General features: G+C 41.7%; 1 protein-coding gene across 3 annotated transcripts; it reads right to left on the reverse strand.

Moving 5' to 3' along the window:
• Positions 1-271: 271 nt before the first annotated feature.
• On the reverse strand, positions 272-26,189 carry LOC132891021 (zinc finger protein 501-like). Of its 3 annotated transcripts, XM_060928461.1 has the most exons (7): positions 26,022-26,189; positions 25,474-25,546; positions 25,089-25,266; positions 19,149-19,420; positions 4,902-4,969; positions 4,539-4,726; positions 272-2,050 (listed from the first exon to the last, which is right to left on the reverse strand). In XM_060928461.1, exons 2-7 carry the CDS (start codon positions 25,534-25,536, stop codon positions 858-860), a joined length of 1,962 nt encoding a protein of 653 aa, XP_060784444.1. In that variant the 5' UTR covers positions 25,537-25,546; positions 26,022-26,189; the 3' UTR covers positions 272-857. The 3 variants fall into 3 exon arrangements, with proteins under 3 accessions (XP_060784444.1, XP_060784446.1, XP_060784447.1); XM_060928463.1 differs by lacking the exons at positions 25,474-25,546; positions 26,022-26,189 and having other exon boundaries at positions 19,149-19,385; positions 25,089-25,260; XM_060928464.1 differs by lacking the exons at positions 19,149-19,420; positions 25,089-25,266; positions 25,474-25,546; positions 26,022-26,189 and adding an exon at positions 10,985-11,262.

Here is a 26,189-nt window from a genome sequence, read left to right on the forward strand (position 1 = left end):
TTATGTCTGAATGATTCAGGCCTGTTTTGGTGGCACAAGAAGAACCAACACAATATTTTATAACTGATCACTGTATAGTGTCGTAAATATTTTTGGATGACCAGTAAAATACTGCAGCTTCATTAGAAGTAAGAAGGCTGAAACATCACGTGACCAAGAGACAGTGTATAATAAGAGAAGGTTTATTGTGCGTACAAAGGCAACTGAGTCAACACTCTCTGTCTTAGGCTAAACAAAAGTTGGACACAACCAATTTATGTACTGATCTTATGCTGATGTGTACATGCAAAGGGCAGACTCCAGACCAGATTGATCTCACCCAAAGTAAAACAGGAACATGGACAAAATCACCACGACCTAAGGAACAGATACGTGCACATTACAAGTTAGCAAAGTATAGACACTTATGCATTATGAGTGAACAAAGTCCCTTACTGAAATCACAGTCAACTGATTTGATGTTAATGATTAAATCATGTATAATAACCATGGAAAAATACAACAGAAAATATATCGATAGACCATGGGCAAAAAGACAGAGGATGAACTAAAAATTTGGTATTGTTTCCACACAGTTCACGTTACTTGAGTGTATTGACGATTAAATTTTCCGGTACCTCAGTGGTTCTGTTTTAGTGTAATGTTGCCGTATTATACTGAAAATAGTGCTGTAGTTAATGCATGACTTGTGTGGTGTTAATTTAGGTCATGACTACTTCAGGTCAAAAGAAAACATTAACAGTCTTATTTCAAACATTACTACAAGATTACATATTCTGCCTTCCTCAAAAAATTAAGAAAATAAAATTTCAAAATACAAATCGATTCCAACCAAAACAGTCAGAATAAACAAACATTTAATTTGACAACGTTAAATCATGCAACGTTTCAGAGTTCGTGCACTTGTGGGTCTTAAATGTAACTGAATAAGTAAACGCCTTTCCACACTGTGAGCAGTGATACGGCTTCTCTCCGGTGTGAATGAGCTTGTGTCGTTGGAGATCACTCTGTCGAGTAAAACTCTTTCTACACTGTGAGCACTGATACGGCTTCTCTCCAGTGTGAATGCGCTGGTGCTGTCGGAAAGCACTCAGACGAGTAAAACTCTTTCCACACTGTGAGCAGTGATGCGGCTTCTCTCCGGTGTGAATGCGCTGGTGCTGTTGGAAAGCACTCTGTTGAGCAAAACGCTTTCCACACTGTGAGCAGTGATATGGCTTCTCTCCTGTGTGAATGCGTTGGTGTCGTTGGAGATCACGCCGTCGAGTAAAACTCTTTCCACACTGTGAGCAGAGATAGGGCTTCTCTCCTGCATGAATGCGCTGGTGTTCTTGGAGATTACTCTGTTGACTGAAACCCTTTCCACATTGCGAGCAGTGATGTGGCTTCTTTACTGTGTGAATACGCTGGTGTCGTTGGAGATGACTCTTTTGAGTAAAACTCTTTCCACAGTGTGAGCAGTAATACGGCTTCTCTCCTGTGTGAATGCGCTGGTGTCGCTGAAGGTCAATCTGTTGAGTAAAGCTCTTTCCACACAGTGAACAGTGATATGGTTTCTCTCCTGTGTGAATGCGCTGGTGTTTTTGGAGATGACTCTGATGAGTAAAACTCTTTCCACACTGTGAGCAGTGATATGGCTTTTTTCCTGTGTGAATGCGCTGGTGTCGTTGAAGGTCACTCTGTTGAGTAAAATTCTTTCCACACTGTGAGCAGTGATATGGCTTCTCTCCTGTGTGGATGCGCTGGTGTTGTTGGAGATGACTCTGTCGAGTAAAACTCTTTCCACACAGTGAGCAGTGATAAGGTTTCCCTTCTGTTTGAATGCATTGGTGTTGTTGGAGAACACTCTGATAATCAAAACTTTTTCCACGTTCTGAGCAGTGATGAATTTCCTTTTGGTCATCATTGTTAGAAGTGTCAGAACTGAAAGTATGAGGTGAAGTAGGTGGACTACTGGAGCCTTTGGAGGAGATTTGAAGATTATGTTTAATCTCTCCCAGTTCACATGGTGTCAAATATTCTTCACTGTGGCATCCCTGGATGTGTTTGTCTAGGGAAATTTGGGATGCATAGGAAAAAGGTCATGTTGAGCAGGAAAAGAAATGTAAAAGAGAGTTGTTTACTTCTGGACAAGTGAAATGACAAAAATATCAGAAAGTGAACAGGAAATGCAACTATATTATAAAATGTAACACCACTATTCCAATGTAAAGGAGTGTTTGAGGTTAAGTAAAAACATTTGAGATTCTACATGAATGAGGATTTATCAATCTGTAATTTAAGTAATCAGCAACAAAGAATAACTGGATCTGGGAATGGATCTGACTGTCTACAAATTCACAAGGCTCAGGAGCACCAGCATGGACTACAGAGGGTTGTTGGTAATTTCTGTGATGATGAACACACCTCCTTAAGTGACACTTCCCTTGACACAAATCATACAGTTCCTGAAACAGTTACTCTGAAGGAAACTCCTGCCATGAAACCGAGTCAACCACCAGACGGGTTAGCCCAGCCAAGTAAACAGCACAGAATGAAGTAAAGTGGGACATGTCAGTATGTGTCATAAGATTAGAGAAGCTTGCAGATCCTGCATCTTAGATTATTAGAATAATGCAGCTCTGCAGTCCTCAAAGGAAGTACTTCCATGCCAAATAATCCTTAATGGCAACTTCAGCCAGCTTCTGAAGTGCTGAGACCAAACAAACAAACAAACAAACAAACAGTTTGAGAGATAAGATACAGCAACCTCTATCTAGGAATACTGGTAGATTCAATAAGGTGATGGAACAGCAACTATGGGCAGTACTAGCCAGTGGGTTTGAGTGGCCAAAGGTGAGTTGGTTGGCTTCTGTTTGAGCTGATTTGCAAATGGTTTGTAGTAGCATTTACGGAAGAAAGTTTGTATTTTTACATACTGATTTATAGACAGATTATCAAGTTTCATTTGCTTATTAATCTCAATTATACACAAATGTAATAAAATTAAATTCTGTAAGATTCTGTGAAACTGACAATTCATACTAATGGACTTTATTAAAGAAGTGAGCCAACATAAATACATACATTAAGACACACAAGACCAGTCATTTATTTAAAAGAGAAATACAAGCCTTTGCAAATGTGTTGCATACCAACATCGACAAAGCATTGAGGATGGCGCATCGGTGTAGGAGACATTTCTGGCTGAGAGATTACCAAAAGGATTAATAAGCCCCAGTGTAACCAGACTGTCAAAGAGCAAAAACCTGTCCTTCATCTTTTCCAGAAGTGTTTCTTGAGCTCATCCACAAATCATTTCAAGAAAGCACAGTCCATTTATTGGTTGCAAATAAAACGTTTTCCTTCCCTTTTCACCTGCTGCTACATTTCTTTTTTTCAAACAATATTTTTGGTTAACGACAGGACACAATTTTCTTCAGAGTCCTCATCAGGAAGTGATGTGAAAAGTTCATACAAGCCACAGTATTTTGGAATAACCAGCTTTGAGTTTATTCAGTGTCAAGTGGAATTTGTCAAAGGGAAGATGTTCTTTTTCCATCATCAGTAATAGTTTTTCTTGTGAGTAATGACCTAAGATGCACTGGATGGTCTCGCCTGACAACACCTGAATGAACGTTTGGTCTTTTATGACCCACCATGCCTGCTTTAATCAAAAAAGTGCAGGTTATTTTTTAGTACCTAGATTAACGTAAACTATAGCTGTGGGTAGAGCCTTTTCTTGGGGGATCATGGGGGTTCCTGACTTCATGAGAGCTTTGGTTAGGCTACACGTTAGTCCTCATGCTTGGCTAAAATGTATCCAATGAAAGTAATATTTCATTGGACGAACTTTCGCTCCGATTATGGCACGCATTCGCAATCAGGGACGAAAAATTAATTGATACCATAACCTGGTCATTCAGTCCATTCAAGTAGTCAGCCAACTTCATTTTATTGGCACAAAATATTGCTGAGCCTAGACATGATCAAATGAAGCAACCGCAGATCATAACGATGCCTCCAAAGGCTTATATACTGGCCACTACACGTTAGTTGCATTGCTTCATGCACTTCCCCTCTTACCCTGATGCGCTCATCTGGAGTCATTAAACCACATGGCCTTTCTCAATTGCTCCATCTTTTTGCTCCCTTGCAAATTGAAGCCTTTCTTCCAATTAATTCTCACTAACAAGTGGTTTTCTTATGGCCACACAGCAATGACGAAATACTCTTACTTTCACAATTAAACATAGCCATAAATTCTGCTGTCGATTTTTTACGGTTTAATTTCACCAAGACTTTAAATGGTCTCCAATCATGGTCAAAATTTTTTCAGACCATCACATTTCATTCCGCAAAGTTTAATGGTTCATTACCATCCTTCCAAGTTTTAATAATGTGTTGGACAGTTATTAACCCAATTCCCGTAATGTCAGCAATCTCCTTAGTTGTTTTCTTTGCTTCATGCAGGCCAACAAACTGACCCTTCTTTTGGTCAGGCAGTGAATAATTCAGTAGAACTGAAATGATTTACAGTATGTATGGATATACTTTACCATTCATATAACACTTTTTGTTCCAGAGGTCATGAAACATAGGACTAAGTTCTTTGGCATACTCCTCTTCATACCACACCAAGAGCTCCTGTTCTGGGTTAATGGGTCGACAGCAACGATACACAATTCCCCCTTGATACTGAAATGCCACAAGATTCTGTTCATCATTACGAGCACGATTCACATACCTAAAAGAATGAGGCAAAGTGGCAGAAAAGGTAAAAAAAAAATCAGATCAGAGTTACGTACAGACCGAGATAAAGCATGCGGAAGATATCAGTGACAGGAAGAAGATAAAGTTCTTCTAAACAAATTAGGAGCTGTAAAATCAGTGAGTAAACATGGACCCAACTGGTTCCTCACCTCATCCAATTTGCATGCATTTCTCTTGAGGCATCTATGTATTCTTCACACTGCCTGCTCCTGCATATCTGTAGAAAAATTACACGTTTATATTTTCTTCATGAAATTAATCTCTGCCTTCAAATTAAATGAGGTACACAGGATCAAGCATGATGGCCCATGCCCATATTATATTAAGCATTATGAAGGCAAAATTAAAGGTTCTTGACTGTATCTTCAGTTTCACAGAACAGCTGACAAGCTCTGAGGTGAATTTAATAACCTTTAAGAAAATGCAGGCCAGCCTTTACAACAGAATTTAGGTGAAGGAATTTTTTACTTGGTGGCACAGTGGTGTAGTGGTTAGCACTGTTGCCTCACAGCAAGAAGGTTCTGGGTTCGAGCCCAGCAGCCGGCGAGGGCCTTTCTGTGTGGAGTTTGCATGTTCTCCCTGTGTCTGTGTGGGTTTCCTCCAAAGACATGCAGGTTAGGTTAATTGGTGGCTCTAAGGCCCTGTTTACATTATTTCGAATCATCAGATTAACGTTTTTAAAACGATTCGCGTACACACACAAAATTTCTGTGCCCGCAACAAAACCGTTCCCCGTGCACACAGCAACGCCAATACACGGATACACTAATCACATGACTAATTAGACGGCACGTCACATGATCCCAGTGCATATCGGGCATGCGCAAGTCACTCACCACTTGCAAGTGGAAGGATGGCAAGCCTAAATACCATTTTTTCATGGACGGACGACGAGGTCCAATTGTTACTAAACGTAACATTGGATTATAAAACAACGTGGCATGACCAACGCCAGCGAATCAGGCAGGTGGATGTCACAGTGACATTGTCCAATGACGACGCCAGCTAGAGCTCAGCACTGCGTATCCTCGTTCCTCAATGTTTACACAGCACCGGATCAGATACGTACTGGGTTGAATACGTGGGCCCTGGCGGATTCAAATTGTTCCGCCTGTGGAGTCGTTTCCCGGCGTTTTAATGTGCACGGACAGTGCATCCGCAACGAAAATGATACGGATACGGTCTAATGTAAACACCACCTAAGTTGAACGTAGGTGTGAATGTGAGTGTGAATGGTTGTTTGTCTCTATGTTAGCCCTGCGATAACCTGGTGACTTGTCCAGGGTATACAGTGGTGCCGAAAGTTTGTGAACCCTTTAGAATTTTCTATTTCTAGAACATCATGAGATTTTCACACAAGTCCTAAAAGTAGATAAAGAGAACCCAGTTAAACAAATGGACAAAAATATTATACTTTGTCATTTATTTATTGAGGAAAATGAGCCAATATTACATATCATATCTGTGAGTGGCAAAAGTATGTGAACCTTTGCTTTCAGTATCTGGTGTGACCCCCTTGTGCAGCAACAACTGCAACTAAACATTTCCGGTAACTGTTGATCAGTCCTGCACACCGGCTTGAAGGAATTTTAGCCCATTCCTCCATACAGAACAGCTTCAACTCTGGGATGTTAGTGGGTTTCCTCACATGAACTGCTCGCTTCAGGTCCTTCCACAACATTTCCATTGGATTAAGGTCAGGACTTTGACTTGGCCATTCCAAAACATTAACTTTATTCTTCTTTAACCATTCTTTGGTAGAACGACTTGTGTGCTTAGGGTCGTTGTCTTGCTGCATGACCCACCTTCTCTTGAGATTCAGTTCATGGACAGATGTCCTGACATTTTCCTTTAGAATTCACTGGTATAATTCAGAATTCCTTGTTCCATCAAGGATAGCAAGCTGTCCTGGCCCAGATGCAGCAAAACAGGCCCAAACCATGATACTACCACCATGTTTCACAGATGGAATAAGGTTATGTTGGAATGGAGTGTTTTCCTTTCTCCAAACATAACACTTCTCATTTAAACCAGAAAGTTCTATTTTGGTCTCATCCGTCCACAAAACTTTTTTCCAATAGCCTTCTGGCTTGTCCACATGATCGTTAGCAAACTGCAGATGAGCAGCAATGTTCTTTTTGGAGAGCAGTGGCTTTCTCTTTGCAACCCTGCCATGCACACCAATGTTGTTCCGTGTTCTCCTGATGGTGGACTCATGAACATTAACATTAGCCAATGTGAGAGAGGCCTTCAGTTGCTTAGTAGTTACCCTGGGGTCCTTTGTGACTTCACCGACTATTACACGCCTTGCTCTTGGAGTGATCTTTGTTGGTCAACCACTCCTGGGAAGGGTAACAATGGTTTTGAATTTCCTCCATTTGTACACACACACACACATTGCTGGAGTCCAAACTCTTTAGAGATGGTTTTGTAATCTTTTCCAGCCTGATGAGCATCAACAATGCTTTTTCTGAGGTCCTCAGAAATCTCCTTTGTTCGTGCCAAGATACACTTCCACAAATGTGTTGTGAAGATCAGACTTTGATAGATCCCTGTTCTTAAATAAACCAGGGTGCCCACTCACACCTGATTTCAATCAATGGGATGACAAACACCTGACTAATTTCACCTTCAAATTAACTACTAATCCTAGAAGTTCACATACTTTTGCCACTCACAGATATGTAATACTGAATCATTTTCCTCAATAAATAAATGACCAAGTATAATATTTTTGTCTCATTTGTTTAACTGGATTCTTTTTATCTACTTTTAGGACTTGTGTGAAAATCTGATGATGTTTTAGGTCATATTTATGCAGAAATATAGATAATTCAAAAGGGTTCACAAACTTTCAAGCACCACTGTACCCCACCTCTCGCCCACAGTCAGCTGGGATAGGCTCCAGCTTGCTTGCGACCCTGTAGAACAGGATAAGTGGCTACAGATAATGGATGGATGGAATTTTTTACTCATCAAAAGGTTTTGTGTCTTTGACATTGCAAAGCTGTGCGGTTGAATCAGACCCTCTAATAAATATCTGTTCCTTGTGTTTTGGCCTCTAATCAGACCCAGGGCTCTACATTAACTTTTGAAACCACTTGTCCTGTCGGGCAAGTTGAAAGGAAATTTACTTGTCCAAATGTGAAATTGACTTGTCCAAAGAAATATTTGAGAAAAAAAAAAACAAATAAACTATTTGTAACCCAACAATCTTTATTGCATTTGTTTCCGAATTCACAACATATGCATAATATCTATGAATCAAAAGTAATCAATACTTGATATACTGAGGCAAAAGTTAAAAAATATAGTAAAACAGACATTGATTAATTGTTGTCTAATTATTCAGTGTGACTCCTGTATGGTATTTAATGGTCAAAAAAAAAAAGAATAATTTAAAATAATCCATAATTATATCTAAATTATAGAGCCCTATGTTTCAAATCCCTAAACTCCCATTACTAATTAGTTAATTAATACAGCCGGTAACCTAATTAGTAGCCATTTGACAGCTTGGTATTTCATAGATAACTTTCCCCACTCCTTTACTCCCTGTCAATCCACACACATGCAGGCGCACGTTCCAAGCCCAGCACACCGCACCACACACGCTCGGCTATGTAACGAACACCATCAACAACAATTCAAAGATTTGCAAATTACCACATACTCAACGTAAATATACAGTTGAATAATGATCCCGCCAACAGAAATGTCAACAAATCCACGTGTATGACACGATTAAAACCAATCATAAAAGACCGTTTACTTTTCAGCTCAAATACACGAAGCGGTATTGGCCGGTTTCGCAAGTGGAATATTGCGCATGCGCTAGGGCTGCACGATTCTGGAAAAAATGTGTATCATGATTTTCTTGATAAGAATTGATATCACGATTCTCTGCACGATTTTTTTTTTAAACAAATTTAAATCTTTATTCAACTCAAATCTCAAATTCAATTTACTATTCAATTTGCATACCAAAAATATTTAAAGTAAAATACAGCACGACTAATACGGTCAAGGCAGTTGTGGTAATGTGCACAATGTCCATGGCTATAACCTCCATGAAGTTCACCTAGAACAGATAGTGGACTGTCAGACTCATAAGGTTCCATGGTCCGACTGGACCACAAATCCGATGTCGCTGAAAAAGTAGTCCACTTCTCCCAATTCGACCTCGACAGCTGCCCGCTTCTCGTCGTACATGGCAGGTATTGCAACGCTTGAAAAATAGTTGCATGAAGGCATCGACTATCGTTTATCCAATGTTTTGATAATTTATTTAAATCCGTCATGCTCTACCGTGTTTATGGGGGCCATATCTTTAGCTAGGTGGTACGCGAATGCTGCAGTTATTTCCTTTTGCCTGCTGGAGCTGGGCGGATATGGTGTCGCATTGCGTATAGTCTCTGTTATAGACGTCTGTTTTTTTGGACATTCATTTTCAGGGGTCTTATTTTGTACAGTTTCATACTGCACTTTGTGGTGGCGTTTGAGGTGGCTAAACAGGTTGTTTGTATTGCCCTGCTTTGCTGCTACTCGGGCAGAACATATGGTGCAGTGTACATCGCATTGGTTGTCGTCGTCTGGTTTAAACCCGAAATATTGCCACACCAAAGAATGCGAACCTCTCTTAGGAACAAACTGTGTTGGACGACTTGCCTGGCTCTCTTCGCTAACACCTGGGTTTTCATCATTCTCCATTTTCCTCATGCAGACTTCACATATCTCTTCACTCACTCATGCTGCTGTGTTTCGAAAAAAAAAAAAAGTATCTCTTTCTGCCTTGCTTGCCGCTGAATCACGTGACATGCAGGTCCATTCATGATTGGTTTAGGGAGAAAGCCTGCTGCTACGCGCAACCACATGACGTGCAGGTGCATTTAGGATTGGTTGAGGGAGAAAGCAACTACAGTGGACTTTACGGGAGCACAGAGGGAAACTAAAGTGTGACACGGCTCATGATGAAAAAAAAACAGAAGAATCGTCTCTAATCAAAAAGTGAATCGCATGTAGGTGTGAACCGAGATCGCGTTTTTTTAACGATATATCGTGCAGCCCTAGCATGCGCACATCACTCTTTCCGAATAGAAACATCCGGCAATTCATCAAAACAATATGTTGAGTGAGATGCTTCGGAAATCATGTGAATAAACTGATAAATTTGATGTGTAACCCGAATATCGGTGTATTTTGGCACTTGTCCGATCGGACAAGTAACTGAGACGATGAACTTGTCCGACATAAAGTATCACTTGTCCCGGACAAGCGTTAATGTCGAGCCCTGAATCAGACAAACTTTAATGTCAGTTCTGCTATGAAATAGATTTTGTACAAATTGAAAATATTTTTCATAATTAATGTCTATTTACTGTATTTGTGAACTAATGTTTTAGTTCAGTATCTCCCCCGATCTTGGATATATGACTGATCCAGATTAAAATATTTGAATGAAATAAAGAGGTCCATGGGCCTCACTTATCAAGCTTGACACAAGAAATCTGGCATCTGTGAAAATTCATTTAATTTGCAGAATATTTGTATTCTATGAGAGCCCCTGTGTAAATTTGTATGTAAATTTAAATCACGTATTTAATTGTCCTGCCAGCATTCTGCAATGGCTGAGCTTTGCCACTAGAACTTTTAAGCATAGAGGGCACACTTTCATTGTTAATTAATTCATTTTGTAATGGTTAACTCTATGTAAGCTTTGCCTTTTATATAGTTTTGTAGACCAAAAACTAAACTTATTAATTTATATGAAGTCTTTTAGACTACGAGTTGTGAGATGTCCTCACCTCAGCCCTCTGTGGACTACCACATTGTTGTGGTGGCGAGCCTTGTGTGCCTTGATGATCCCAAGAGCTATGCTGGTGGGAGCTATCGCTCCTGGTAGGGCCACCCAAGCCAGACAGTTTGAAGGGAACAGGCCAAATGAAGAGTAGTCCAAATCTTACCCCAGTCCATTGCAGTGGGCCAGGACACCTCATGGCTGAGTATTAAGGTCGCAGCCCCACCACCTGGCCAGTCTGCATCAGGTTAAGACCCTGGCCAGATGAACCCTTCCCTGTTACGACACCTACCAGAAATAACTAGACTGACCTTCAACGGAATCGACCCTTGGCTCTCAACAATGGACTATGACTCATGGATCTATGACACACCATCCATATCACAACTTGGAACATCCTCAGCCTTCTCCATACTGATGCAGCCACAACATCACCTTTGCCGGTCTCTGTGAGGTTTGCTGGACTGATAGCGGCGAGTGTTCAGCTGGCAACCATGTCTTCCTCTGGAGCGGACCAGGTAGAGTAGCACTGGCCCTACCTAGGACTGCACGCCACTCCCTGATTAGCTGGGAGCTCATGAATGACTGCCTGCTCACTGCTTGCACTGCAAAAAATGATATCTTAGCAAGTGAAAATATCTTGAAAATAGTTGACACACAGCCCTGTGATGACCTGGCGACTTGTCCAGGGTGTACCCCGCCTTTTGCCCATAGTCAGCTGGGATAGGCTCCAGCTTGCCTGCGACCCTGTAGAAGCATAAAGCGGCTAGAGATAATGAGATGAGATGAGATAGTTGACACAATCTAGCATTTCTTATTAGAAGAATACAAGACACCAATTCTGAGATTATTAAACCTAGTTCTAGACTGCAACCAACTTATTCTAAGATGTTTTCATCTCATCTCATTATCTCTAGCCCCTTTATCTTGTCCTACAGGGTCGCAGGCAAGCTGGAGCCTATCCCAGTTGACTACAGGCGAAAGGCGGGGTACACCCTGGACAAGTTGCCAGGTCATCACAGGGCTGACACATAGACACAGACAATCATTCACACTCACATTCACACCTACGGTCAATTTAGAGTCGCCAGTTAACCTAACCTGCATGTCTTTGGACTGTGGGGGAAACCGGAGCACCCGGAGGAAACCCACGCGGACACGGGGAGAACATGCAAACTCCACACAGAAAGGCCCTCGCCGGCCACGGGGCTCGAACCCGGACCTTCTTGCTGTGAGGCTACAGCGCTAACCACTACACCACCGTGCCGCCCTCTAAGATGTTTTATCAAGTAAAAATATCTGTCCATGCAGCAAGATAATTTAACTAGTATTAAGTAATTTTCTCCTCAAATTCAGTTTTCAATTTTTTGCAGTGTGCTTTCTCCACCACCACGGAAAGATCATAATTGCCATTGCTTATGCCCCAACCAACGTTGCAGATGATCAGAAGAACAACACCTTCTACGATCAACTTCACTCCATCCTTGAGTGTGTTCCTCCACACGACATTCTCCATTCTCCTCATTGATGCCAATGCTACCTTTTGGCTCTGATGCTTGGAACTACTCCTTTGCCATTGGCACCACCTTAGTGGACCCCACCAACAACAACAAAGTGCTTCACCTCCTCCAGCTCTGTGCTAACACCAACATGTGTGTCGCAGACTCATGGTTCTCCAGGAAATGTATACACCACTGGACTTGGTATAGCAACGATGAAGTGACGCGGCAAACTCTGGACCACATTCTGATCAGTCGCCATTGGCGAGCCAGCATTACCAACGGTCACGCTTATTGTGGTGCTCAGCTCGGCAACACCGATCACTGCCTCCTTGTTGCCCATCTGAGACTGTGCCTGAAGGCCAACCCTGTCAACAGGCACAAATCTCAAGTTGACTCCTCCCAGCTTCAAGACCCAACCATTTGTACTCAGTACAACTGCTCCATCTCCAACCAATACAGCATGTCAGTTGACAAAAACATTACTGATTGTTCGACCTTCAAGTCATCAGTCAGTCAATGAGGTGACCACCATGACCATCAGCTGCTCTATCACCCCTGCTCAGCAGCCCTGGATTTCCATCAACACCCTCATCATCAAAGAATGTCGTGCTGCCCATCTTTGTGGCGATATGCCTGAGTATCAACAACTGAATGTGGCCCGTAACATTGCCACAGAGATTGACTGCAAAAGATACTAGGATGTCGAGGCTGCAAGGCTGGAAGATGCCGCCCACCACAAAGATCAAAGACTGGTCTACCACCTCCTTCATGATACCTGTAGTGACCCTCACAAGAAGGTCACCCACGAGAAGTCCAAAGATGGCAATGGCATCACTACCAAACACACCTGTTTTGCCCAGTGGGTCAAGCACTTTCGGGAGCACTTCCAGTGACCTCCCTGACCACCCGATCCAGACCTTCACACTGCTGCTGCCTCCACTACCAATTACAACCATGACTGCCACACCGATCTGGTCCGCAGACATGAGATAGCGAAGGCCCTGGACATCTGCAGCATCATCACTGAATTCTTCAAGGAGGGCAGGGACTGCATGATTGACTGGCTGGTCACAATCATTAACCATGTGTGAGTGACAGAGGAGCTGCCTGATGAATGGCGGCATGGTGTTATCCTCCCATTTTGGAAGAGGAAAGGTGACTATCTCGTATGTGACAACCACTGAGAAATCACTTTACTTTCCATACTAGCCAAACTCTTCATCTGAATCCTCCTTGACTGTGCCCTCCCTGCCATCAGCTCCAGATGCTGCCCTCAACAGGTGGGATTCATGCCTGGCCAATCAACTACTGACCACATGTTTGCTTTATGGCTCCTCATCGATAAGTTCAGCAAGGATCACATCTTTTTATCGCCTTTATTGACCTCAAAGCCACCTCTGACCAACCTACCATGTGGAATATCCTCCACACCTTAGCCCTCCCACCGAAGCTAAACACACTCTTCATGATGCTCTATGATGGCACTGAGAGCTGTGTTCGACAGTGAGGATTCTGACTGATTCCCAATTGCTGCCGGAGTTCACCAGGGCTGTGTGGCTACCCCTGACCTGTTCAACTGCATCAGAGACCACCTGATGACTGCAGTCTGCAACCGCTTCCCAGGTGTCCAGCTTGGAGACTACTGCCTGACGGACTTGGATTATGTCAACGACATGACGTTTTGCTGCTCGTTGGCAGAATTGAAGGGAGCATTTCATGCTTTCAATGAGGAGGCATCCAGGCTTGGGCGCCGTGTCAATTGGTCCAAGACCAAGCTGATGTATATAGGTGAAGGTCCTGACCCACCACCTATCGTCACTGGCACCAATCATGTTGAGTTCATCATGTTATTTGTTTACCTGGGATCGGAAGTCGCCAACAATGGCAACCTTCTCACTGAGATCAATAGGCAACACGGACTGGCAGCAGGCATCATGAGAAGCCTTTGGAGACCACTCTGGAGATGACGTGACATCTTCCAACACACCACGCTATGGATCTACAATGCTGTGGTTTTGTCTGCGCTGCTCTATGGCACCGAGACCTAGTCTCTCAGCAAGACCTTGGCCACCCGTTTTCTTGGCTTCAAGACCTGTGCCCTCAGGCCTATTGAGGGAGTGCGTTGGTACGACCATGTCTCCAATGAGGAGCTCTGCCAGAGGACTAACCAACCAAATATCCTCAGCGCTATCACACAGCACCATGTTCGTTGGCTCAGACACGTCTTGTGCTGCAGAGACGACCACCCCACAATTGCCATTTACAAGTCTGATCTGCTAGCGGTGGGATGGAAAAGCCTTCATGGCCAACCATGTAACCATTGGAACAATGTCGTTCGTCAAGACCTCCAGCAGATTAATTTGAGGCTGAAGGACATCCCGGCACTCAGACAAGACCGTGAGAGATGGCAGTATCAGTTCAGTGATACTGGTGGGCTCAACATGATGCTGGCATGAGGTTCAGGAGGAGGAGGAGAAAATGTCCTTACATTAAGCCCACACATTTGCTTTCCTCCAGTTCATTTATGTAAATTATTTAGTGTGAACTCAGCATGTTGGCTAACTGTTTTTGAGCACTCGCCAAGCTTGGGAAGTGCCTCTCAGGAAGCACTCGCCAAACCTGTTGAACACTCGCCATATGTATCGGGCCCATATACGACTTAATTGGGGGTGGGGGGTCATTTTGACAATTGCTTATAAAGTATTCTTAAGTTCCATATAATTGAACTCCTTTATGTATTAACTAAATGAGTATTCGAACAATATTTATTGTAAGAAAATTTTGTCATTTATACTTTATTTTACAAAGTTGACAGAACAATACAAAAGTTTTTTTGGAAATAGCCTTTTGTTCACTGACTTTTTAAACAGTTGATAAAATGTTCATAGAGCAATTTTTGCTTTACAAAGCTGGCAAAATGTTTATAGAGAATATATTTTTTCAAAAACTTCATCTTCAGAGAACTCCATCTTCAAAAAACCCTTCATCAAATCCATCAAGCATCATCATCATATTCCACCTCAGCAGCCTAGGCATTTTCTTCCTGTCCCTCATTATGGTCCTATTCAACTTCCGAGAATTCTGGTTCATCTTCATTCTGCAAAACTGGCTATAATTTTGCTTTCTTCTTCAAAGGCTGGTTGGTGTCAGGGTCACACAACCTTCTTTTGGCCCCTCTAACCCATTTGTGGATGGCCTCATCAGGGTTATAGAGCTCAACAGGAGGAGTTGAAAGATGTACATACATGAGTAGATTTAGTGTTGTTGTCAGGCGATTTTCTCTGAGTGGTCTTGATAAGTTTCAACTTTGAAAATGCTGGTTCATTTTCAGCAGAACTTGCTGACAGTGAAATAATCAAGTTAGTCAGCTTTAAGATTTTCTTGTGGCCATTCAAAAACAATTCAAAGATGTCTTCCCATTTCAGTTCCTGGACCTTGTTTTTATATCTGCTGTACACAAAGGACTTTAATGTTATCCATTCTTCTTGAACAGCTTCAGTGTCCAAATGCTGGCTAATCACATCTTGAAACTGATTGATGATGTCTACACTATCGCTCCCAAAATCTGCAATTTCTTCCTTTTCAGTGGCACTGGGCCAACAATTGAATTTGGCTATCTTTGTGGCAGAGATAAACTCAGACCCTGCATCTTCAAACCTTCTATCAAGTGTGCTCAAAAGACTGTTGGTGATCTTCAGTCGTTTTTTGGAAGATTCACTGATGTACTTTTCTCCAGACATTACCTCGCCCCTGAAGATGTTTCCCTGGAACTCTTGCTTGCTATATCTGTTTGGCTTTTGGGCCATCACTTGTTTTCAAGTATTCAAGCCTCTCTCTTGCAATGTTTTATTTTTTCTTCAACATCTGCCAGAATAGTGGTATTGGCTTGCAGTGACACTGATAATAATGAAATTGGCTTTAAGATGTCATAAAGACTGTAAATGTAGGAAATAACATTGGGCCTTTTAAGAATTTTAAGAAGACCCCTGGCTTTGTTTGTGGCCTCTGACTGACCAGGCTGGGCAATGCAGTCTTGTAGTTGAGATCTAATTGCTCTCATGAAATTATTTGCGGCAGTCAATATATGACCAACCCAGCAGGTTCCCCCTACTCTAGTGGGCATTATCGTCTTAGTGAATCCTTGAGATGGAAAAGACCGTTTTAGGTTTTTCTTTGTTTGGGGCTGTTGTGGTAGAAATAACACAGGCCCATTAGGGGAACTGTTGCAGTGTCGTACAATTTGTGGGGTTTTAAGGCATCTTTAAAGGCGAGTTCTAGATGGTGTGCAAAGCAGTGGATTGTAATTAATGATGCATGTCCTTCAACAGAGCCGAAACCCCTCCTTTGGAACCTAACATTACAGAGGCCTCGTCACATCCAAATCCCACTAATTTCCTCTTTATTTCTTCCTCACTTGTCCCAACATCAACCAATGCCTCCAATATGCTGTCACAAATGCCAGTGGCATTAGGTGATGTAGTGGTTCTGACTCCAAGAAATTTAGTGACAGGCATTCCTTTATATGTATATCTGACCATAACCACTTCCTTTTCTGATATGCTCAAATTGAAATCAACTTCCTCTAGAGTTGCTTGTAGCTCACTGATAGGTTGCTCACCAATGTAGGTCAGGAATGTGCAAGCTGCATCCACTGTCAAATACCTTGTCCCCATCTTCAGCCCTTTAGCCTCATCTAATTTGCATATGTATTTGTAATCTCTTATAGGTCTGTTATTTTTTGCGACAGCATGACCGTTGCGAAACATGATTCTCAATTTTGTAATATGTTTCAAAATCAGTGGCACATATATAGTTAGATATATGTGGCACTGAAGAAAAAAAATGCTTTCTCCCTCACACCACTTCTGTCATGTCTTGAAGACATCAAGGCCTGGATGGCCTTGAACTTTTTAAATTTTAATGAAAATAAAACAGAAGTGATGGTGTTTGGCCCCAGCGGCTCTTGTGAACCCTTGCCCGTTGACGTGGGCCCTTTGGCAGACTATGTAAAGCCAACAGTCACAAACTTGGGTTTTAAGATGGACAGTGATTTTAAATTGGATCGGCAAATTAGTTCCGTAGTGAAGTCCAGCTTCTTTCAAATTAGGCAGCTGGCAAAGGTGAAGCCTTTCCTTGCACAAATGCACTTTGAGACAGTAATCCACGCCTTCATAACATCTCGGCTGGATTACTGTAATGCACTTTATTTTGGAGTTAGCCAGTGCTCCCTCGCACGTCTCCAGCTGGTGCAAAATGCAGCCGCTCGCCTCCTAACTGGAGCATGTAAGAGGGAGCACATAACTCCCATTCTGGCCTCCCTCCACTGGCTGCCTGTGCACTTGAGTCTATTTTAAGATTCTTTTATTTGTTTTTAAGTCTTTAAATGGTCCCCCCCCCCTTACCTCTCTGAGCTTCTTCAACCCTACGCTCCTGCTCGGTGCCTCAGGTCAGCTGACTTGCTGCTCCTGGAGGTACCGAGGTCCAAACGGAAGCTCAGAGGGGACAGAGTATTCTCCACTGCTGCTCCAAAATTATGGAACGAGCTACCATTGCACATTAGGCAAGCTTCCTCACTGTCCATTTTTAAAACCAGTCTTAAAACCCATTTTTACTCCTTGGCTTTTAACGCCGCATGAGACTCTGCTCTTGTTTTAGTGTTTTATGGTTTGCTTTTATTTATTGTTTTATTGTTTCTAATTGCTTTTAAAAACAATGAAACAACTGTTATACTGTTTTATTTCATTGCTTTTAATTGTTTTATGTCTTTATGCACAGCATTTTGTTTTCAACTATGGTTGTTTTAAAGTGCTATATAAATAAAGTTGAGTTGAGATTCATGTTTGTCTAAGAGCTGTTACTGCCTCTGTTTTGTCAGGATTGCCCTTAGCTTTTGTTACTTTTCCAGCTAAATCATGAGATTTGCTAGATGCATGGCATGATATTGACTCTGCCTTATAAGAAGTGCACCTGTCGATAAACCACCTAGACTGGAGGAGTCCCCTGGACTGCAATACTTTGTGGGTTTGGCACCAAGTGTAAATCATTCCTTTTTCAGTATCTTTGAGCCAGGGTCTACCATTTTGCCACTTAGTCAGGAATGTTCATGTGCTGGATTTTTTTGTCCTGTTGGATGGCCTTTGTTGGTTCTGTTTGCTGTGTTCTGTAGTAGATGGTGAATTTATTGGAGGTCCTTCCTCATCCTGGGATGAACTTAAAGTATTGTCCCCATTACTTCTTTTTGTTCATAAACTGTGACATTTTACTTAAAACACCATGTTTGCCTGAAAAGAATGTGATATTACATTTAATTTTTTATTGATTAATCAGCATATATTTCCATTCATAATTTTATTTCTTTCATCATTTTCTGTGTTGACTTACCCTTTTGTTTTGACAGGACTGGTACACTGACACACTGACCTTGGATGCTGAAAATCTTCAGGACAGGGGTCCCAGATGGGATGATGTAAAAAAAAAAATAATAATAATAATGGGGGTCTACCATGCTAAACTCCTACTTAAATCATGATTTATATACCTAAAAACCTATATGTACCTCCCACATAATAGTTGGGGCCCCAAGAAAGGATATCTGGCAAGTGCGAGTCATGCCAGTGTAGATTTTCTATGTAATTTGATCTAATAAAAAACAATCTCTGCCCACAAGCAGCACCAGCTGACACTCGCCGATTTCCGTCATTTCCGGTTTTGTTTCATTTTGCAATAGCAGCACCCAACATGCACGAGGAAGGGGCTTTTGCTGAATATTTCTTGGATTTTACATGAATACTAGGTAGGAACCCGTCGTTTTGACCACACTCGCCGAAAAAGGCGAGTCTGGGGCAATCTTTACTCACCATTAGATTTTACAACTCGTATTTGGTGAGTGGCGAGTGGTTAAACTACATGCTGTGAACTGTCCAAGTAGAACCAAGTTATCAGCAGTTTGATGGACCTGAAAGTTTGTTTAAAAGTGTCTCCACATATCACTGGCAAGAAGAAACTGATATTCATGGGAGTTACATTCATCCAGTGGTGACATTTTGTTGTTTAACAATAAGTTAAAAATCTTTATTATGAATTTATAACAAACTTACCACCCAGGAGTATCTGCTGTTCATTGCTTTTTCTATGTCCACCAGCTCTCCCTGGTAGGGTCCGAAGTGTGCACCTACTGGAACAGTCTCCCCTTTATTAAACACTCCCAGGACTGCATCAGGAATACCAGACTTCCTAATCTCTAGTCCAGGAGGAAGAGTTTGTCTGGCTCGGTCAGGAACTCCCATGGGAACAGGAGTATCAGGAATGAAGAGGGGTGGTCCGTGAAGCTCACACTTGTTAAAAAAGAAGGATTTGCAAACTTCACAATCTGGGAGTAGCAAAAACACAATGGGAAGAAATTATGTCTAAATGTGTATGCGATGTGTGTGTATATCTGAGAACCTGTTCAATAGAATTGTATAAATATTAGCCAAAGAAGCTTGCCAGAAATGTTCTTGGAGCAGCTGGTTGAGGTTAGAGGTGTACACCAGGAATGAGATTTTCCAGGATACAAACATAAGTTATACGAATATGATTTTTTTTACTTTCATGTGAATGCAAACAAGATATGTCAGATATGAAGCTTGTGGGAAAAACTAAACCATGTTCATTAACATGAAAATATGATGCTGTGTGATGGTCACAGCTGATTTAAATTAGGCTACTTGTTTGTTTATAGTTTAGGAAATAAAACCACCTAGCCAACCAATTTGTTAGGAAATCACAGACACGTACAAACAAAAATAAGTGTGTGCAGAATTTAAAAAAAACAAAACACCACTCATTTCCCTATTTGAGCATGCTGACACTTCTAGAGCTACACATTTTTCCAGTGACATTATTTTTAGAATTTAAATTAAAAACACACACACACACACACACACACACACACACACACAACTGCAATCAGAAACATTCAACCCCCCAAAGATTTTAAGGATTTATCAATTATTTTTTTTTCAAAGAGCAAGATTCTGCTTTGGATGACTTCTTTATGAGTTGAGTGATACATAAAATCAACACAGAAAATGCATGATGTAGTATTTGTGTGTTACAGTACATTTTGTTAAGATAGCCATGTCACAATTATTCAATCCCTATATAATATTGTTCTTTTAAAGCTTTCTGACAGTTTTTATGGCCTAAAGTGGAGTTGAAACATAATTAAGCCTTTGGGAACTCTATAATGATCCTTCATTTGCGATGCATATATAAACCCTACCCATGAAAGTATTCAAGGTCAGTTGCAATCATGGGAAAGACAAAGGAGCTTCCACAAAAGCTGAGAGAGGAGATTATTTCATCACACCTAAAGGGCCTTGGGTATAAGAAGATTTCCAAAAAATTTAACATTCCAAGAGACACCACTGGGAGCATTACAAGGAAGTTTAACATTTATGGAACAGCTGCAAACCTGCCTGGCTGTGGAAGAAAGCCCAAAATTCAGACTCGATAAGATCATCAGGAAGGCCGGCCATGTTGTAGGTGTGGAGCTGGACTCTCTGACAGTGGTGTTGGAGAAGAGGACACGGTCCAAAATAAAAACAAACAATCTTAGACTGTCCTTCCCACCCTCTACATGAGGAGCTGATCAGCCACACGAGCACATTCAGTAAACGGCTGATTCTTCCATGCTGCACAACTCAGAGACACAGGAAATCATTCCTACCTGTTGCTGTCAAGTAGAGGTCTGCGCGGGACAGAATTTTCAGTCCCGCTCCCGCATTGTGCAGTCCCACTCGCTCCCGCAAAGAATTATGATCTTCAGTCCCGCTCCCGCCCGCAAAGCCCGCATGATGCAGACGCTCGCGTTATTTCTCACGAAAGTTCTTGTCATTGGCTTGGGGAATTAAACATGCTGAGCTTAGCTGAGCTCTCCACTGACCGATCCTTCATTTATTGTAAGTTTATTGTTTAGACTCTGACATTCTGCTGACATATTCCAAGTTGAGCGCTGCATGCGCTCATGATTGACAGCTCTCGCTTTGATTGACAGCTCTCGCTTTGCGCACTCGGACTCCCACTTCCGAGTCTGTGGCGTTATGATTCCAACCGCGATTTCATTCTCCTCTCGTATGAAGTGCTGCGCAACCACAACCAGCTCCTCAGATTATACACTGTCTATTTCTAGCTTTAAATTGAACAATCTGTGTGATATACAGTCCTTTTTAATACTAGTTAATACTTTTTAATACTTAGGACTAATACTCATGACTTTGTAACGGTAAATGTACCTCTTTTTAAAGCAGCACTTACTTCTGAAGCACTGTGAGCTTCACTAGAGGAGCTCTGTTCTTCTGCCATGATCGGAGATCTCAAACACGGAAGAGCAGAAAGGAATCGGAAACGTACGCGAGATTAGACCACATCCGCAAATTTAGGCATCTTAAAATGTTTTTATTAATGCCAAATAAAATATCCAGCACAAATTATATATGATAGACATAAATTAATAATTTATAAATTTTATTTTAAACACGTTTTTAGTTAGCAGGACTGCAGCTCATCACCTCCCCCTCCCACCCGCAATGAGCTTTCAAAATTTGTCCTGCGCCGCACTGCTTTGCGTCGGGTCCCGCGGGACTCCCGCGGGAGTGTAGGGCTCTATTGTCAAGCTGTACAATGCCACTGTATAACTGTGGTACACTTCTTACCATGTATCCTTAACTCAGGTGCAATAGTATATAAAATCACTTCATTTTGCTTTTACTATTGAACTTATTTAAATTTATTTTATTTTTATTTATTCTTTTTTAAAGACTATTTTATCTTCTATTTTTAGACATGTTTACTTCTTCCTTAATTCAGGAGCTTGGTTGCAAATTTGAATTTCCCTCCGGGGATTAATAAAGTAATTCTGGTTCTGATTTCATCAAGGGCACTTAGCCACTTAGTCACAACTAAGAAAAAACCCTATGTGAGTGCAAGACACCTACAGGATGACACGATGAAGGCTGGTACAAGTGCTTCAGTGGCAACTGTAAGATGTGTACTGAATAAACAAGGATTTCATGACCGGACTCCAAGACGCACTCCACTCTTGACCACAAGGAACATCAAAAGTCGACCAGAATATGCCAGTAGGAATTTGGATAAGACTAGAGAGTTTTGGGAGACAGTTCTATGGACTGATTAAACCAAACTGGAACTGTTTGGACATATGGACCAGCGGTATGTCTGGTGTGCGAAAGGCCAGGCTTATGACCAGAAGAATACCTTCCCCACAGTCAAGCATGGAGGTGGGTCATTGATGATGTGGGGCTGTTTTTCTGCAGCAGGAACTGGCAATCTTGATCATGTGCCTGGGATCATGGATTCCCAGAAATACCAAGCCATTTTAAAGAGGAATGTGATGCCTTCTGTTGACAAATTAAACCTTGGTGATCCCAAGCACACCTCCAAGTCAACCAAAGCTTGGTCGAGAAAAAGATCCTGGAACATCCTGGAGTGGCCTTCTCAGTCACTAGATTTAAATCCGATTGAAAATCTTTGGTGGGATTTAAAGAAGGCAGTTGCAGCACAGAAGCCAAACATCACTGAGCTAGAGGCTTTTGCACATTAAGAATGGGCAAAGATTCCAATCGAGAGGTGTAAGAAGCTTGCCAACACTTACCGAAAATGTTTGTGAGAAGTTATAAAAGCTAAAGGAAGTTCCACAAACTACTAAAGCTGGGGGTTGAATAATAGTGCACATGAACATGTTAAAATATTTACATTTTCATTTGAACTTCTGTTGTCAAAATAACTCAAATATGTATCAATAAATATTGTTGTTTGAGTTTTTTTGTCATTATCTTTCATCCACATCACTATAATGTCTTTTGAGGTGAGGGGTTGAATATTTCTGATTGCAATGGTGTGTGTGTGTATAAAAAAAAAAAAAAAAAAAATATATATATATATATATATATATATATATATATATATATGTATTGTGTGTGTGTGTAGGCCAACCCACTTCAGAAGTAAACCCAAACACACTCACACCAGTCCATTGCAGGGCATCAAGCACCCACACATTAACAAACTCATTCACACCCAGTGGCAATTTCAGCATAGCTCAAGTTGCTCATCGAACCCAAAGGACCCAGAGGAAACCAACACAGACACTTGGAGAACTTGCAAATCTCAACATAGACAATAACCTGAGATCAGGATCGAACCCACAACCCTGGAGCTGTGAGGCTGTGAAGATGCACTACTGGTATTCCCCTAAATCTGTATACAAATATTTGGACACCTGACCATCACAACCATATGTGCTTGTTGAACATCTCATTTCAGATTTGGTGTTATAATTATGCTCCACTCTTCTGCGAAGGCTTTCTGCTAGATTTTATGGTGTGGCTGTGTGGATTTGTGTTTTTTTGCTAGAAGAGCATCAGTGAGATCAGGCACTAATGTTGGGTGAGTAGGCCTGGGGGGCAGTCGGTGTTCCAGTTCATCCCAAAGGTGTTCAGTGGGGTCAAAGTCAGCCAGGGCTCTGTACAGGACACTCAAGTTCTTCCACTACAACCTTCACACACCATGTCTTCATGGAGCTCACTTTAAATAGAATAGGATGCCTTTATTGCACTGCACAAACGTACAACGAAAATGAGTTAATCATAGAAGAGCAAAGCTGCTGCGTACGTGTGTGCTGCCACTCTTGGGCACTTCAGCCCAAGGCTGTCCCATGTTAACCTAACTGCATGTCTTTGAACTGTGGGGGAAACCGGAGCACCCAGGGGAAACCCATGCAGACACGGGGAGAACATGCAAACTCCACACAGAAAGGCCCCCGTCGGCCACTGGGCTCAAACCCAGAACCTTCTTACCATGAGCCGACAGTGCTAACCACTTACACCACCATGCCGCCCTTTGTGCACAGGAGAATCATCATGCTGGAACAGGTTTGGGCCTCAGAGTTCCAGTGAAGGGAAATTGTAATGCTACAGCATGCAAACACATTCAATTGTGTGTTTCCAACTTTGTGGTAAAAGGCTGGAGAAGAACCACATTTGGGTGTGATGGTCAGGGGTGCACAAACTTTAGACATATACTGTAAAGAATCAAATCCATGATGGTTGTAACAAGTATTCTGGAGGAAATGTAGGGATAACTATTTACTTCTCATCTCATCATCTCTAGCCGCTTTATCCTTCTACAGGGTCGCAGGCAAGCTGGAGCCTATCCCAGCTGACTACGGGCGAAAGGTGGGGTACACCCTGGACAAGTCGCCAGGTCATCACAGGGCTGACACATAGACACAGACAACCATTCACACTCACATTCACACCTACGGTCAATTTAGAGTCACCAGTTAACCTAACCTGCATGTCTTTGGACTGTGGGGGAAACCGGAGCGCCCGGAGGAAACCCACGCGGACACGGGGAGAACATGCAAACTCCACACAGAAAGGCCCTCGCCGGCCCCGGGGCTCGAACCCAGGACCTTCTTGCTGTGAGGCGACAGCGCTAACCACTACACCACCGTGCCGCCCGATAACTATTTAAAGGAAATAAAATATTTAGTTTCTCTCACGCCTAGGTATGATATTAAAAACTCTGTCGTCATCGTTTTCTTCCAGCTACTCCCTTTAGGGCTCACCACAGTGGATTATCATGAGCTGCATATTTGATTTGGCATAGGTTTAAACACTGGATGCCCTTCCCGAAACAAGCATGGGCGAGCTTGTGCAACCCCAACCCTGTATTTTTACCTAATCTGCATGTCTCTGAACCTTGGGGGGGGGACCCACACAGACATGGGGAGAACATGCAAACTCCATGCAGAAAGGCCCCCTTCAGATGTTTGAATTCGGAACCTTCTTGCTGTGAGGTGGCAGTGATAACCACTGCACCACCGTGTCACCATGATATTAAACTTTCTATAAACATAAAAAACCCTGCAAGTTAAAAAAAAAAATGACCCACGATTGTACTTTCAGTGCACTAGATAGTGTAGAATAATCAGTGAGAGTGTTACTGAGCTCCAGAGTGGCCTGATGTCGTACAAAGGTAGTCTTTATTGTCAGATTCTTCCTCTTTAATGGAGAGCTCTTCAGGTGGGTTCTCAAGGTCGTCTCCATAGTTGCAGATGTTCAGCTCCAGTGTCTCCTCTTTCTTCACACAGACTCCTGACACTTCGGATATCCCTCCATCTGAAATCTCTGTTTTCATGTCTTCATACAGCTAAAGATCAAACAACAATAACACTTATTCAGAAAAGACTTTAGATTTCCTTTTCATGATGTATTATTAGGTTTTGTGTGATTAGCAGGACAGCTTGTAGGCTAGCAGTGAAGTGAGGCAGCAAAATACAAACCTGGCCAACATTTAACATAAAACTATTGGTTATTATTATTTTTTTCCCCAGCATAAATCATTATTAAGCTTTACCTGTGAGGGATCAGGAGTCTGAGACGTCCTGGAGGAGTGCTGTCTGTCTCCTGCTGAACTCATTATAACATCTCTAAACAAAGATTATTATTATTATTAAAACAATTATCGTTAGTATTAACAACGTCTTTGATATTTCTATAAAAATAAAAACAAGATTATGTAAAGCTGTTCATAAACCTTTAAACCTCAACATTCATTCTTTTTATTGTTAAAAAGCTAAGAAATAAAAACATAAAGCGACACCAGACCGCTAGCTATTAGGTTAGTTAGCTAAATTTATATGAATTGTTTTTTATCTTGATGAGTGTAACCTGGTCGTAAAGAGTGACTTAGAACAAGATAAGATTATTTAAATATTTTAAACATAAAAATAAACAGGTTCTCCACACTAAAACACATCGCTAAGGCCGAATTCCAAATCTGTCCTTACTGGGTACATAGTGCACTACATAGGGTGTACGCAGCATGATTTCATACTGAATGTAGTGGACTTAAACAATGGGCATCCATTTGAGATTCGGCCACACAGCTTCATTTTAACTTACCTCAGGGTTTAAAGCACAACGAATCTTCAAACGCAGACAAAATAATGAACTTGGATTTTTAACTGTATCAGATATAACCTCAACTATAAATTCTATTAAAATATTTTAATGTAATGATGATTGGTGCTGTTATCATGTCGAGGATAAACATGCTTTTTCTTCTCCAAT

The sequence above is a fragment of the Neoarius graeffei genome, chromosome 8, assembly GCF_027579695.1.
Source record: "Neoarius graeffei isolate fNeoGra1 chromosome 8, fNeoGra1.pri, whole genome shotgun sequence".
Taxonomy (NCBI): Eukaryota; Metazoa; Chordata; class Actinopteri; order Siluriformes; family Ariidae; genus Neoarius; species Neoarius graeffei.